General features: G+C 45.4%; 1 protein-coding gene across 3 annotated transcripts in view; it reads right to left on the reverse strand.

Moving 5' to 3' along the window:
• Positions 1 to 3,262: 3,262 nt before the first annotated feature.
• Positions 3,263 to 16,444, reverse strand: part of MALRD1 (MAM and LDL receptor class A domain containing 1) — a 442,313-nt gene continuing 429,131 nt past the window's right edge. For 2 of the 3 annotated variants that reach the window (XM_083189314.1, XM_083189313.1), the window contains exons 40-41: positions 13,424 to 13,486; positions 3,263 to 3,674 (exon numbers count right to left, since the gene is read on the reverse strand). In XM_083189314.1, coding sequence (XP_083045440.1) covers positions 3,609 to 3,674; positions 13,424 to 13,486 — 129 coding nt within the window. In that variant the 3' untranslated portion in view covers positions 3,263 to 3,608. The remainder of the gene's footprint in view (positions 3,675 to 13,423; positions 13,487 to 16,444) is intronic. The other variant, XM_083189315.1, reaches the window with a different exon arrangement.

Below are 16,444 nucleotides of genomic sequence, written 5' to 3' on the forward strand. Positions count from 1 at the left end.
CAAATCAGGTGATGAGTTCTACAGCCTGCTAGCCACTGCCAGTAACAAGAATTAGCACTGACTGTCTGCCCATGTGTCATTATGCATATTGCCATTGTGCTTTATGCATTACATTCTGCATTGATTGGAATTATGTACAGTGATTACACTAAATTTACGGTGAGGCAGGGCTACAAGGTGCTGGTGTATCACATAATACAGTAGCGTTCTGAAGGCGCCCGTGGATTCCCTCAGCCACCTTCCCGCTGCTGACCACACCCTAACCCTGCCCATCTCCCTGAAGCAGAGAAGGGCAGGGTTTCCGCCATCCGCTGCCGAGTGAAGGGGACGCACGTGGGTGTGAGATGCTCGCAGGTCCCCGTCAGATGCAGCGCCTCTCCATCAGCGATTGCCAGCTAAGGGAATCTGGCAATTCCCTGGGCTGGCTGAGAGGTGCTACATCTGTATCAGTTACACTTTATTTGCAAGGATGTTTCAATTCTATTAAATACAGTATCTGTACCAATAATGATTGTGGGATTGTGGCGAAACACATGTAAGCATTCTTTGCAGAAAGAGAAATGTTTGAATTGTGAAAGCATCTGTGCTGCCTTTTCTGACTCTCCCTAAAACGCTCTCCTGCCATCAATAACTCATAGACATAGTAATTCTCAAAGTAGGGACGGACATCGGAAACCATGGGTTATCAATGATCGATATTCCTGATTCAATGGAAGTATTTTTCCATCAAATAGCAGGTTTGCGATAAATGCCAGCCAATGGATGCTGATTTCCATGCCCATGTAATGGCCGACTGCTTACATTTAGCAGCAGATACCCGGTAGTGGGACACACTCGCTAGGTCGACACTATAAAGGTTGACATACATTAGGTCAACCACTAAAGGTCAACAGGGCTTAGATCAGGGGTGGGCAATAACGGCTCTCCAGATGTTTATGAACTACACATCCCAGCATGCATTGCCTTAGTTTTGGTATTTGGCCATGCTGAAACTGATGCAAAGCATGCTGGGATGTGTAGTATATCAACAGCTGGAGGGCCGCTTATTGCCCACCCCTGGCTTAGATCGACACATGAAATAGGTCTACGTCGGTAAGGTTGACAGGGTCAAAAGGTTGACACAAGCATTAGGTTGAGAATGGGAAGGTGGACAGTCATAAGGTCGACACGACTATTTCACAATTTTTTGAGCCGACTTTCATACCCTAGCATCCACTAAGGCGTGGAGGGAGACTATAATAGTATCCCGAAGCACCGAGGCACCATGCCCGAAGCATTGTGAGCCCAGCGATCCATGCGAGGGGACGCGGTACACTGATACAGTGACCGTGTCGACTTGCATCGAATTTTGGGACAAAAAAATTGAAAAACTTCCCATCGTCCACCTAATGCTTGTGTTGACTTTCTAACCCTGTCGACCTTAGCCATGTTGTCATATTCCGTGTGTCTACCTAAGCCCTGTCGGCCTTTAGTGGTATGTCGACCTTCATAGTATTGACCCTATGACCCATACCCCCGGAAGTGGTGTCTGCAACTCAGCTTTAGTGTGTGTGTGAAACTACAGCTGCACATGTGCCCGGTATAGCACCAAGGGTGTATAATCATGATGCAATGCCACTCAGGACTGCCGCTAGGAATTTTGGGGTCCGGGACTGGTTTGTAGTGTGCCTCCGGACACCGGCAGCCAATTAAAATGTGGCATGGCTGCTGAGCCAATCAGAGCTTGCATACTGTTAGCCAATCAGAATGGCTGCCAGTACTCTGCAGGGCTCCGTTCTGCGCACTGAGAGTGCAGGCAGCACAGCGGAGGCAGTGGCGGGGGGGGGGGGGGCAAATGAGTTGCCCGGGTCCTTCACTCTCTCTGAGAGGCCAAGCCCAGGACCGCTGAACCCATAGCACCCCCTTATTGGCGAGCCTGATGCCACTGCATCAAATGTTTTGATACCAGATCCCAACATTGAATTTCTATCCTAATCTTAAAGTATTAAACACAGTAAAGAGCAGAAAAAAACTGTAAATAAAAACTAATGCTGCTGGTTTTTTGGGGACAGCTTATATAAGCATACGGTAGTACAGCAGTCATAACTTCACGATTCGGGTCTCGTGCTTTTAGATTCGGCCGCAGTGCTTTTTTAACCTAAAATTCTGCCACGGGCACGATTTAAACTTTAATTGTAAACTGCAAATCTGATTTCAAGTCACAGTTGTACAAAATATGCATCATCAATAACCATCGACTACAAACAGACTAATATAGCCCCAAGATTGGGACATTTGTGCAAAGAATAAATTCATTTTCTTTGTCAGCAAATAACGTTTTTGTGCACAACTCTGTAGCCTATATTTTAATTTGATTAAAAATGATTCTAGATCATTGCAGAAGACAAGAACGGGGAAAAGGCTGCTCTGTTCATTTTGGATGCATTCCATCCGATATAGCCCATAAACTGGATACATTTTAAGTAAATGCTACATTTATTTAGTCAGATTGATCTACCATTTAGAAAGTGTCCTGCAACCAAAATATTAAGTAGTCTGAGACATTTATTATCGATGTAATAAGCACACACAGAACGTAAAGGGGTTTTACTGAGCCTACACTTACGAGACGGATTACAGAGTCAGTGGCGTAAGTTTATCCCAGTTGCCCAGAGGCAAGATGTATATTGATGTCCCCCAACACATCCACACACACACACACACACACTACCTTAAATAATTATATATATATATATATATGATGGATGGCCGGAACTCCATTTATCTGGTATACGGGTCTGGGTGCCCTCCCGGGAGAAGAGAGACTCACTCCAACATAAACATACATCGAGGGTGGCACTCCAGCAAAACAAAACTCATCAGTCAAGCATCGTGAACCAACGTTTCAAATGTATTGATACATTTTTCATCAGGGTGTTAGTATTTTAGTATTTTGACCACCGGGATATCGTATGTACTGTATTCCTTACTGATGAAAAAATACAGGATCTGATTGGTTGGAAATTTATGTGTCCACTTTTTCTCACTCCAATAATCTCCTCCCCTACATCCTTCCTATTGTCCCTGGATCAGATCCACAATGGCGGTGTCACAGAAGTCACCTGCTCCTCCTGCATGTTCCAGAATAATGCTGTCACCATCTTATACACGCGGCTGTATTACTGCATTTTAAACAATTTTAAGTGATAATTCTTGTAGATAATTGAAATGTAATTAACTCTACAAAGCAAATAACCAGCATACCAAGATCCGATAGGACACAAATCAATAAATTAGATAATATTTAATTGTATAAAAATTATATATTGTAAAAGGCATTATTTTAGTGTATTAATTCTGTAACCAGAAGCTTGTACAGAACTTATGTAAAGAAATATGGATTTATGAAATATCTTTAAAGTCTGGTTTGGAAAATATTCTTCAATACGTCGTAGTGGCAGCGATGTTATTACTTGGCATGTATTAATAGACAGTCCGCAGCCCAGGCAGAATTGGTGTAGGTGGAACGGCAGGTGGTATTTACATTGACAATCACTGGAGCTGTAAATGATATTATCATTCATCTCAAGAAAATTTCAGCACCGCGCAAGATGATCGTGTCATGAAAATTATATGTGTCCTTCTGTTGTGCCATACAGCGGGTTGGGAAAGGAGCAGACCTTCTCCTTGCAGTCCTAGGAGATAAAATAAAGGATTTTATTAAAAAATACATTTAGTACTTTTAGACTGTCTGACATAAAGTATTTAAAAAACTTCTCAAATAAAATGTGCAAATGACATTTACTCAGTTATCCCCCAAAATTAATGAACAGAATTTGGGGAAGCTCTGAGCCTGTGAGGTCTCCTACAGAGTAAGATACAGAGGGACAAACACAGGATTTTCATTCATATATATATATATATATATATATATATATATATATATATATATATATATATTATATTTGGCTACATGTGTCAATCATCCTCACAGTGTGTCTATACCGCTGGGCGGGGTCACACATGAAACTCCACCCCCCCCCAGCCTTATACACGCACACACATGTAGCCAAATATATAATACACACATATTAGCTTCTGCCTGCCTGCCTGCACTACACCCCCCGCAATACCACACACCTATAATGTAGCCAATAGGGACGGCAGCCACCTGTTCACCAAGTCGCCTCCTCCCTTCCCACGGGCTCCTGGACTTCCGGCACACAGCCGGAGGAGCAGCAGGCAGAAGCAATTGGCGGTCCTCAGCGTCATCCCTGCTCCTTCCCCCTCCATCTGCGGCACTTCACACATTTTACGTGTAGAGCTCCACAGTCAGTGCTGCGCTGCCTGGGAGGTGAAGTTCCGCGATAGTGCCTACTCAGAGGTAATGCTTGACTCTGTCAAGCACCGTGGGACACTGACATCCCCCCCCCCACACCTGGGGCTGCTGCTGGCTGAATAGTAGTTGAATGGGACATCACACTTCACAGAGGAGACACATAACACACCCAGAGGTGACAGCTGAGCTGCTCTGTGACTCCGAGGACACAGACAGTCTTTCTGTGTCCTCGGAGTTACACAGTGCAGCTAAGTTGTCATCTCTGGGTGTGCTATGTATCTCCTCTGTGATGTCCTGTGCCAGGTACAATAACTCCCCCTGTGTGTGTGTGATGAGCATGATTCGCCATGTAACTTGCTTCTGCTGCTGAGCATGCGCACTGAGGGCATTGTGAAGGCCTGCACCCTACAGTATGTCATTCATTCAAGCATCTCCTATATTATATATGCCACTCTCCCACTCACGTCACCCCTGCACACACCCGCTCCTCCTCAACCCACACTACCACTGCACCTACCCATGGCACACCCACATCCACCTGTCCCTTGCTCACCCGCAGTACCCTCGCAACCACCCCTCACCCACCACACCATATCGGGAACTCCACTCCCTGCAGCGCACCCGCCCCTCACACACCCACAGCACCCCCGGACACCATCCCGTACCTGCGCCAACCCCGCACCCGCCACTCCCACGGCACCCACCCCTGCGCCTGAACATCCTCAACCTGCAGTACCCCCGCACCCATCAAGACCAACACCGCACCCACCCATCACCCACCTGCAGTACCCAAGCACCCATATCTCCCCCACCCCACCACCATCGGTCCCGCACCCCCGCTGCCCCTCACTCAACCGTTGCACCCCCTCACACCACACCAACCACACGGGGCATCCCGGCACCCACCACTCCTCCAACCACACCACCCACAATCAACCTCACCCACCCACGGCACCACCGTTCCCGTCACCACCAGCACCCCCACATACACCTGTGAAAACACCACAACGGCCCCTCCCCCACCCACGGCACACCAGCCTCTCTCCACATCCGCAGCACGGCCAGACACCGTCCTCAAACTGTATTTCACCCTTCACAGGTTGAAGGGGCGGAGCCCCTTACGATGGTGTGAAGAGCGCCCGTAGGGCGCGATGAATCACCTAGTATATATATATATATATATTTATTTATTAATCCCCCCCCCTCATTTACCCTTTGACCAAGTTTATACTGCATTTAATCTGTGTTCTGACAGTGTAATATTCTTCCGCGCAGTTTGCGGCCAGTAATGACAAGTGGGAGGGGCCCCCCGTCTAAAGTGACCCAGGCCCCCCAAGGCTTAATCCCTGCTCGCCACTATCCTGTTACCGCAATAAATATATGGAGGGGCAGGAGTCTGTGTGATCGCAATGGGCTCCAAGAAGCAGGGTAGTGGGAAACTTCTTAGTATTTTTCACAGATGTGGGGAGATGTATCGAACCTTGGAAAAACAGAAAGTGGAGAGATAATGTGCCAACCAATCAGCTTCTAACTGCGGATATTGAAGTGAAGAGTGAAAAGCGCCAACATGTAAACTGATATGAGCTGGATTGTTCATACTTTAATCGCTTTCCAAGCTTTGATACATTTCCCATGCCAAGGGGCATATATCTGGCTAGCCAGTCTCTCTACTGCAGTGCCAGCAGTTCGGATATTCCGGCCATGCTGTGCAGCCTCTCTGAGCCACCTTAGGATGCTGGAAGCAGTGCAGCAGTGCTCCAGAGATGGCAGACCCACCTACCCACCTATCCACTCCATCGAGTGCAGACTTATTTTGGTATGAACTGATCAGAGTGGGAGGTGGCTGCAAAGAACAACTGACAGCCAGGTAGGGTGCTCGATATGCCCCCTGTGTGGGCAATGACAGAAGATGATTAGTTCTGTGTCTCTGTCTACTTTATCTCTCTCCACAGATATATCACTCCAGGGTTGCCTGTGGAGACATATATATGTAGGGCCAGGCCGCCTCAATATCCAATGTTTCGACAGCCCTGGTTATCCAGAATGCCCACCAAGCTGCAGTACATGTAAAGAAATATTTGGCTCACTAAGAGGCAGATTTATCACTACTCACATCTGGTCAGGGCCTGACTAAAGGTTCCAGGTTCCCATGGCCAGTGGCGTAACTATATATTTTGCGCCCCCCCCCCCCCGCCAAACTTTTTCGGAGCCCCCCTTCCCCTCGGCGCCCCTCCCCATGCCCATACCTGACAGAGCCGCATCTGCGGTCACTGTCCCGTCCAGTCTCCCGGCGCCGGCTCCTGCTGATAATGAAAAGTGACTCTTAGAAAATGGCTGCCAAAACGGTCTGCAATACGGGGGCAGCCATTTTCTAAGCGTTAGTTTTCATTATCAGCAGGAGCCGATGCCGGGAGCGAGTGACGGGACAGTGACCGCAGATGCGGCCGGGCAGCAGCGCAGTGGGTAACTATAGCACCGCAGCCCCCCCGGCGCCCATAGTTACTCTGCGCCTCCCCGCCACGGCGGGGGCTGCGGAGGCATAGTTATGCCACTGCCCATGGCTAATACACATGTAGCTCCCCTTGTAATGATGCTAAACACAGGTGTATGGGCGCTCAGGGACTCGCCAGTTATACTGCCCATGTGCATGTAATGAAGGGTATACAACTGGCATGTAGGACACGCTTGTGGCGTATGAAGGAGACTTTGGCCTTAGGCTGCCCGGCTGGTGCTGTAGCAAAATGTCCATAAAGTAATGGTTCCATCAGTAAGTTACATTTGCACAGCCATCTGGCAGTCACCCTAAGAACTTTTCAGTTTATCGGGACGGGCGATTGCTAACAAACATGGAATATATTAGGCTTTCATTTTATCCTTTGGCTGTCACCTGCAAGCGCGCCCTCAGTCCTGAAGCCCTAGACCAGTGGTTCCCAACCCTGGTCCTCAAGTACCCCCAACAGTGCACATTTTCCAGGTCTCCACACAGAATCACAGACAAAATAATTAGCTCCACCTGTAGATATTTCAAAATGTGTCTGAATAATGAGTGCACCTGCTGCATGACCTGGAAAACATGCACTGTTGGGGATACTTGAGGACCAGGGTTGGGAACCACTGCCCTAGACTGCAGCCTAATCAGCTTATTGGTTAATCAGGCCCAGCCCCCAGTCCTAATTACAGCATTCCCTCTCCCCTTTGCACTAACCAAACCCAAGGAGCGGTGATCAGAGGGCTGCTGGCCATCAGATCCTCTTTCTGCTGACCCCTGTGCTTTGATGTGAGCTGCCGCTCTGCAGAATTAATTGCACCGAGGTTCATGTTGCAGCTCAGGTGGATCTGATGACCAGCAACTCTCCTCTACGGAACACCAATAACCAGTCCCTGGCTGTAGAGTACAGTTCTACTCAGTTAGTAAGAATTATGAACCATTCTCATTCCAGAATTCACAATTTTAGAATGCAGAGTAAAAAATAAATAAATAAATAAATATATAAATTACATTTTGCTTGAAATAAAAACTTGAATTAATTTTTTTAAATATATGTTGCTTGTTGTTTTCTTTATTTCTATAAAAAAATGCTCATGGTAAAAAGGTAGAAGTGAGGCCTGGGAGGCAGAGGCGTAACTACTTTTTTTGCGCCCCCCCCACCCGCAAGACATTTCGGGCACCCCCCCCCCCTTACCCGTCCCCATTGCCGCCGGCGCTTCTGCCTCTAACCCGACACGCAGATCTGTGTCGGGTGACGGGCGGTCCCCGGCTCCGGCTGCAGTGCTAATATAATAACAGACACTCGGAAAATGGCTGCCCCCATACAGCATTATGGGGGCAGCCATTTTCCAAGTGTCTCTTATTATATTAGCACTACAGCCGGAGCCGGGGACCGCCCGTCACCCGACACAGATCTGCGTGTCAGGTAAGAGGCAGCGGCGCCGGCGGCAATGGGGTAAGGAGGGGGAGGGCAGGAGTCGGGAGCCGGGACCAGGTGGTAACTATAGTCCCGCAGACCCCCCAGGCGCCCACACCTGCCTAGCGCCTCCCCGCCACCGTGGGGGCTGCGGGACTATAGTTACGCCACTGCTGGGAGGTAAAGGAGAGCAGGGTTGGTTATGGGCAGTAATAGTTCTGCAGGCTCAGAACCTGAAACCTGAGGTGACAATAGAAATGAGAGGAGTTTCTGGGGAAATGATGAGAATGAATCAATGTTTCTGAGTAATATGTGATCAAGATTGTTAGGGAGGCAACACACAGTATGTAAAAGTCTATTCTAAGTCAATAACGTTATGATACATGGGCAGTAATCTGATAACTAGTAATAAAAACAGAATCGAAGAAGAATAGATTGTAAGCTCCTCTGGGGCAGGTACTAATGTGAATGGGAAATAATCCCTGTAAAGCGCTGCAGAATGTGTGCGCTATATACAGTACATTGTTATAAATGCATTAACAACAATATTAAAGTGATCTGAGGGGAAATATTAATATAGATTCCAGTCTCATGCAATATTCAATGTCTTTCCTAAAAAAATAATAATAAAACAATCTATATTAATTGGTATCTGGATAATAGACAGAAAGTGTATAGGTTGCTGTGTATTACATGAACAGGATCAGTAGTTCGACATGACAGCAATTGGCACATCAGATTGTTCGACAGTTTTTTTTAAAACCAACATTTGCATGATTTACTATCCACGCACTCGTCACCTTGTCTGTAATGTGGTGATTGAAGCAACTGCGATGTAGAACCCATACACTAGAAGTCCCAATGTCATGTAGGCATGTAGCACCCATACACTATAAGTCCCAAAGTCATGTAGGCATGTAGAACCCATACACTATAAGCCCCAATGTCATGTAGGCATGTAGAACACATACACTATAAGTCCCAATGTCATGTAGGCATGTAGAACCCATACACTATAAGTCCCAATGTCATGTAGGCATGTAGAACCCATACACTATAAGTCCCAATGTCATGTAGGCATGTAGAACCCATACATTATAAGCCCCAATGTCATGTAGGCATGTAGAACCCATACACTATAAGTCCCAATGTCATGTAGGCATGTAGAACCCATACACTATAAGTCCCAATGTCATGTAGGCATGTAGAACCCATACACTATAAGTCCCAATGTCATGTAGGCATGTAGAACCCATACACTATAAGTCCTAATGTCATGTAGGCATGTAGAACCCATACACTATAATTCCCAATGTCACGTAGGCATGTAGAACCCATACACTATAAGTCCCAATGTCATATAGGCATGTAGAACCCATACACTATAAGTCCCAATGTCATGTAGGCATGTAGAACCCATACACTATAAGCCCCAATGTCATGTAGGCATGTAGAACCCATACACTATAATTCCCAATGTCACGTAGGCATGTAGAACCCATACACTATAAGTCCCAATGTCATGTAGGCATGTAGAACCCATACACTATAAGTCCCAATGTCATGTAGGCATGTAGAACCCATACACTATAAGCCCCAATGTCATGTAGGCATGTAGAACCCATACACTATAAGTCCCAATGTCATGTAGGCATGTAGAACCCATACACTATAAGTCCCAATGTCATGTAGGCATGTAGAACCCATACACTATAAGTCCCAATGTCATGTAGGCATGTAGAACCCATACACTATAATTCCCAATGTCACGTAGGCATGTAGAACCCATACACTATAAGTCCCAATGTCATGTAGGCATGTAGAACCCATACACTATAAGTCCCAATGTCATGTAGGCATGTAGAACCCATACACTATAAGTCCATATGTCATGTAGGCATGTAGAACCCATACACTATAAACCCAAATGTCATGTAGGCAAGTAGAACCCATACACTATAAGTCCCAATGTCATGTAGGCATGTAGAACCCATACACTAAACAGCTGGAGCCGGGCTTGTCCTTGCTGGTGGCCGGCTCCAGCCAGGGGGCGCGCGCGCACAAGACGCCCGCGCGCCCCATGGCAACGGAGCTTGGCGGGGGTCCCCGATGCCTCCCTCGCCGTCTTCACCGGTCTGCCCTGCCGTGCCGACCCCCCCCCCCCCCGAACTGGGCAGCGTCTCTCCGAAGCAGAGACGGGCTGGGAGACGCTGCCCAGCCACCGCAATTCTGGGACGCGCGTCGTGCGCGTGAGACACACGCGCATCCCAGTCTCTATCGTCGGCGCCGCCAGCGCAAGGGATCTGGCAAGCGCCGAGGATAGATAAGGTCTGCTCCATCTGTAAGTCCCAATGTCATGTAGGCATGTTGAACCCATACACTATAAGTCCCAATGTCATGTAGGCATGTTGAACCCATACACTATAAGTCCCAATATCATGTAGGCATGTACTGTAGAACCCATACACTATAAGTCCCAATGTAACATAGGCATGTAGAACCCATACACTATAAGTCCAAATATCATGTAGGCATGTAGAACCCATACACTATAAGTCCCAATGTCATGTAGGCATGTTGAACCCATACACTATAAGTCCCAATATCATGTAGGCATGTACTGTAGAACCCATACACTATAAGTCCCAATGTAATATAGGCATGTAGAACCCATACACTATAAGTCCAAATATCATGTAGGCATGTAGAACCCATACACTATAAGTCCCAATGTCATGTAGGCATGTAGAACCCATACACTAAACATTAAATATTAATGTGATGTAGGCATGTAGAACCCATACACTATAAGCCCCAATGTCATGTAGGCATGTAGAACCCATACACTATAAGTCCCAATGTGATGTAGGCATGTAGAACCCATACACTATAAGTCCCAATGTGATGTAGGCATGTAGAACCCATACACTATAAGTCCCAATGTCATGTAGGCATTTAGAACCCATACACTATAAGTCCCAATGTCATGTAGGCATGTAGAACCCATACACTATAAGTCCCAATGTCATGTAGGCTAGTAGAACCCATACACTATACATTAAATCCCAATGTGATGTAGGCATGTAGAACCCATACACTATAAGCCCCAATGTCATGTAGGCATGTAGAACACATACACTATAAGTCCCAATGTGATGTAGGCATGTAGAACCCATACACTATAAGTCCCAATGTCATGTAGGCATGTAGAACCCATACACTATAAGTCCCAATGTCATGTAGGCATTTAGAACCCATACACTATAAGTCCCAATGTCATGTAGGCATGTAGAACCCATACACTATAAGTCCCAATGTCATGTAGGCATGTAGAACCCATACACAAATAAGCCTGAATGCCATGTAGGCATGTAGAACCCATACACTATAAGTCCCAATGTCATGTAGGCATGTAGAACCCATACACAAATAAGCCTGAATGCCATGTAGGCATGTAGAACCCATACACTATAAGCCCCAATGTTATGTAGGCATGTAGAACCCATACACAAATAAGCCTGAATGCCATGTAGGCATGTAGAACCCATACACTATAAGCCCCAATGTCATGTAGGCATGTAGAACCCATACACAAATAAGCCTGAATGCCATGTAGGCATGTAGAACACATACACTATAAGTCCCAATGTCATGTAGGCATGTAGAACCCATACACAAATAAGCCTGAATGCCATGTAGGCATGTAGAACCCATACACTATAAGTCCCAATGTCATGTAGGCATGTAGAACCCATACACAAATAAGCCTGAATGCCATGTAGGCATGTAGAACCCATACACTATAAGCCCCAATGTCATGTAGGCATGTAGAACCCGTACACAAATAAGCCTGAATGCCATGTAGGCATGTAGAACCCATACACTATAAGTCCCAATGTCATGTAGGCATGTAGAACCCATACACAAATAAGCCTGAATGCCATGTAGGCATGTAGAACCCATACACTATAAGTCCCAGTGTTTTCCTATATATAGAAAAGTTCAAGAATACATAAATGTGCAAAATAGAAATGCAATTTTAATACTTATGCAACTCATAGGCCCAGCTTGTGTCTGTCTGGTGCTCATCATGCTGTCATGGTGATGGGCCTATTTTTATGCCCCCCCCCCCCCCTACTCTATGGGGACTGCTGTGGGGGACCACTAAAAGTAGACAACTAAAGTTCTTTTTTTTTTGCAGGGCTGCCCTGTGTGGCATATCAGTACAGCGGTGCTGACCAGTGTCCAGTATCAGCCCAGAGGTGCCACCATTTATAAAAATAAAAAAAGGCTTTATTTTACTGCAAAGATGCTCTTAAGTGTGCTGCCATGTGTGCTGTATAATTCCAGGAGAGCTGCCCTTTTTTAAATCAATTAAAACAGATCCAAAATCAACATACAAAACACGAAAAGTGTCCGGTGCACATCCCTAGAGGAAACCCCCAATGGGACTGCTTGTTATGTAAATATCTGTGAATGGTTTATAGCGCACCATATCATTTACCGGGTACCATTCATCACGCTAAACAGTGATGCCATTTAAACCCTCATGCCCTAGGGTTCATATGTACAGTCTTTGTGCTGGAAACAATTCCTAAGCAATCTCTTGACATTACACAGCAAAACATTCCCCATGCAAATGGGACTACACCACGGAGACCTTGGGTATCGGGCACCATGTAATAAAGATCATGCGGTGATCTCTGGCTATGTAATATATTCAATTGTTATATTGTGCAAGATTTCCACACTGTGCTAATGCTGTTCCCCTATCACTACCTGCAAAACATGCATGTACCAGCCACTGTGTACTCACTGTAATTGTAACCTATTCATACAGAAGGTTGTTGAGGTAAACGTACACCTGGCCACATGGTCTGTTAATCAGCCAATGCTGAGTTAGGTGCAAACCATGAGTTATTATTGCCCTAGCTCTTTAAATATGAGATCACCTGACTACATGTGGAACACTGTTACAGTGCTTATTGGCCAATGAGCAGCCATCATTCAGTCCCTTGGCATTTCTATAACAAAAAACCTCACTGGTGCTGTGCCATGTACCTTAATAAGTCCATTGCCCTCCTATTCACCCTAATCTCTACAACGATTAGAGAACCAATTAGAACATTTAATCACTGAAGTGATTTTTATCATTTTCTTAATGATATTTTCATTGGATGGAACATTATTACGCTGTTACCTCATTGGCTATTCTCCAGGGGAAAACGCTTATTTGGACATTGGGATCCACAGTTTCACCAAACTGAAAGAGACAAAGTAAATTGTCAGTAAAAAGCATTAAAATACATCACATTGGGAAATGCAGTATGTTTAGCGTTATCTGCATACTCGTTGGTGTGTCACTTACATGTAACACTTGCAGTGTTGCCAGTAAATATGTGCAAAGACCACATGCATGTTACATGACTGTGTGATAGGCGTTTCTATTAGCACAGTGTAGAGATGCTGTATGATTAACACTGCAAGTGCACGAAATGAAAAATAATAATATCCTAATTCCTAATAACAGAACAGTAGTGGCTCTAGAGGGGAGGGGGCTACAGCGAAGTCAAAAATTCAAATGGGGAAGCCACACTCACTGCCACCACAAACACTGCTAAACATCATTGGTTAGGACTCACTGGCAGTTAGTGTGGCTCCTTTATTTGAATTTTGGACTGGTAGAAATATGCAAAACATAGCATATTATGTGGTGATATATAGAGGGGGCGGAGCATCAGGAAAGAGGAGGAAGGAGAGAGGAGGGAGGGCAGAAAGGGAGGACAGAGGCACCAGGGGCTACTGTTAAGGAGCCCATACATGCTCTGTTGTGGTCCGGGGATCCGTTCTGTACTATGCGATGCGCGCTCCCGCGCATCACATAGTACGGTACAAAAAGTGTGTGCTGCATATACTTTTTGTACTAGGTACACATCGTATCGGATCGCACTGCATGCACTAGGGATGCACAAGGCAAGCGATCTGATACGATGTGTACTTTAAAAGTACAGAACGGAGCCGCAAAACGGAGCGTGTATGGGCTCCTTTAGAAACATGTGCTGCAGTATGAACATTCAGCACACATTGCGATGCACCCACTCAGCACACTGTGATTCTTTGTGCTGAGTGTTCGTATTGAAAACTGGGTTTCCCTCCTGGCGTTACCGACATTTGGGACAGCGTATCGGCATTGCTACAGGGCATACACATGGGTCCTCATGCTGGTTCATATGCTCCCCTGCACGTTGGCACAGGGGAGCGATATTTAGCTACTGCGCATGTGCATATGCAGTTATGTGCATGTGCAGGCTCCATTGCTCGCATTGCTTGATTATTTGCCGGTTCGTTCACACAGAACAGTGCGGGCAGGGGAGTAGGGGGCGGCAGAGACGGGTTGCGCCCATGGGAACGCCCAGTGTTTTATGGGTATTCCCATGAAAACTCTGGGCGTACCCATGGTGATGCAGCTGTGACATGGGTGCCGGGGGCGGGCAGCTGACGTCTTCGGATGTCTTCCCGTACAAGGGTGCTGCAGATCTCAAGTCAGCAGAGAGTGACTTAGATCTGCGAGATCTTGCGAAATCATTCCATGGAATGATTTCACCCCCGCACACAAGCTGCGAATGGATGTTTATGTGTGTGCGGGGACACTTGGCGTGCAGGGGGGTTGGGCGGCGGTTGGTTGACTGGCAAAGCTGCAAAATCTGCAGCTTTGAGATTCAACCAAAATAAGGGCCATGTAGCGTTCCGTGCTCCTTTTATAAGTGATCTAGTTAGATCGCTTACAATAGGGGCTGAAATCGCCCCATGTGTATGCCCTTTAACAGTCCAGGTTTTAGTGATATGCAGGCTTGAACACTGATGGTTATATCAAAATAACTCAGATACTAAATAGGTCACCTGTGCTAAAGCATGGCTATCCTGAAAAAATGGACTGTTATTGTGCCTTGAGGACAGAGGTTGGGAGTGGCTCATGTATTATGCCATATACAGTACTTTGCATTTCATGAAATAGTGAGTGAGAAAAGAAAAAGGAAGAATACTGTGCAGGGGAACAGGTAAATGACGCAATTTAATCCATTATTAATAAACAATTTATATATCGGCCGTTAAAAAAATAAAACAGTTCATATAAAGTTTAAATAATCACCATACAATATTAGTATTAGAGCGCCGAGTAAATTTGTCAAAATAGGTGTGAAAATTGGCCAAGCAAACATTATTATTCATCATAATGACCGATAATGTTTGAAATATAATCTTCTTTTTACACAAATTTTTTTCATTTTAATTTATATAATGAATGTGAGCAACGCTGGTATTTTTAGGGGATATCTTGAACATTGCTTACAGAGATATTGACACTCAAAGGGAAGGTGGCAGGGTTTAAGGTGGTTCCCGGAGATGTGGTGGAACTCCTTTCCCCTAACGTACCTACAGTATTTACTCAAGCATTTCACTGACATCTACTGTTAAGCTTGTTTTGTATATTGAGCTGTAAAGACAATGGTAAAGCACGTTGAGTCCTATTGGGAGAAAAGTGCTATAGAAATATCATTATTATTATTATTATTATTATTATTATTAACATTCTGTTGGAATTACTATCCAGGGCTGTGGTAGAGGTGGAACTCAGTTCCCCCTACCATAAGAGGTGGTGAAACCCACCCCGTTCCCCCTCACTTTTACTCCTGGAAGGCGGTGAAACACGTGAAAAGAATCACTGGATTATCTACACTCCAATCTCTCCTCACGTTGAAAACCAATATCTCTAATCACCGATACTTACCTGACCGGGCTCTCTGGATAAAGGTGCAAAACTATTGGATAAGCACCAGCAACTGGGAGACGGAGGTGACGGGAGAGCGACCAAATATTTCTTAAAACTATGAGGTACTAAAGCGTTATACCAGTCTGGCCAGACCCTAGACAATATACAGTGGAATCCTAACTTGGCAACTCTTTTTCATTATAAATTCTCTAACAGGACTAACTATATATGGATCTAGGATATAACCATCTATCACTGTAGTATGTGAAGTCTGCATGATTTAAAAAATCAATATTGACAATCCTGTTGATCACCATTTAATAATACTAATATCGTATGTTGATTACATTAACTTTATATCAACTGTTTGATTTTTTACTGGCCAGTACAGTATATGAGTTGTTTGTTAATAATTGATTATGTTGTGTAATTTATGTATACTCCTGCACA

Source organism: Crinia signifera, chromosome 5, assembly GCF_055691185.1.
Source record: "Crinia signifera chromosome 5, ASM5569118v1, whole genome shotgun sequence".
Taxonomy (NCBI): domain Eukaryota; kingdom Metazoa; phylum Chordata; class Amphibia; order Anura; family Myobatrachidae; genus Crinia; species Crinia signifera.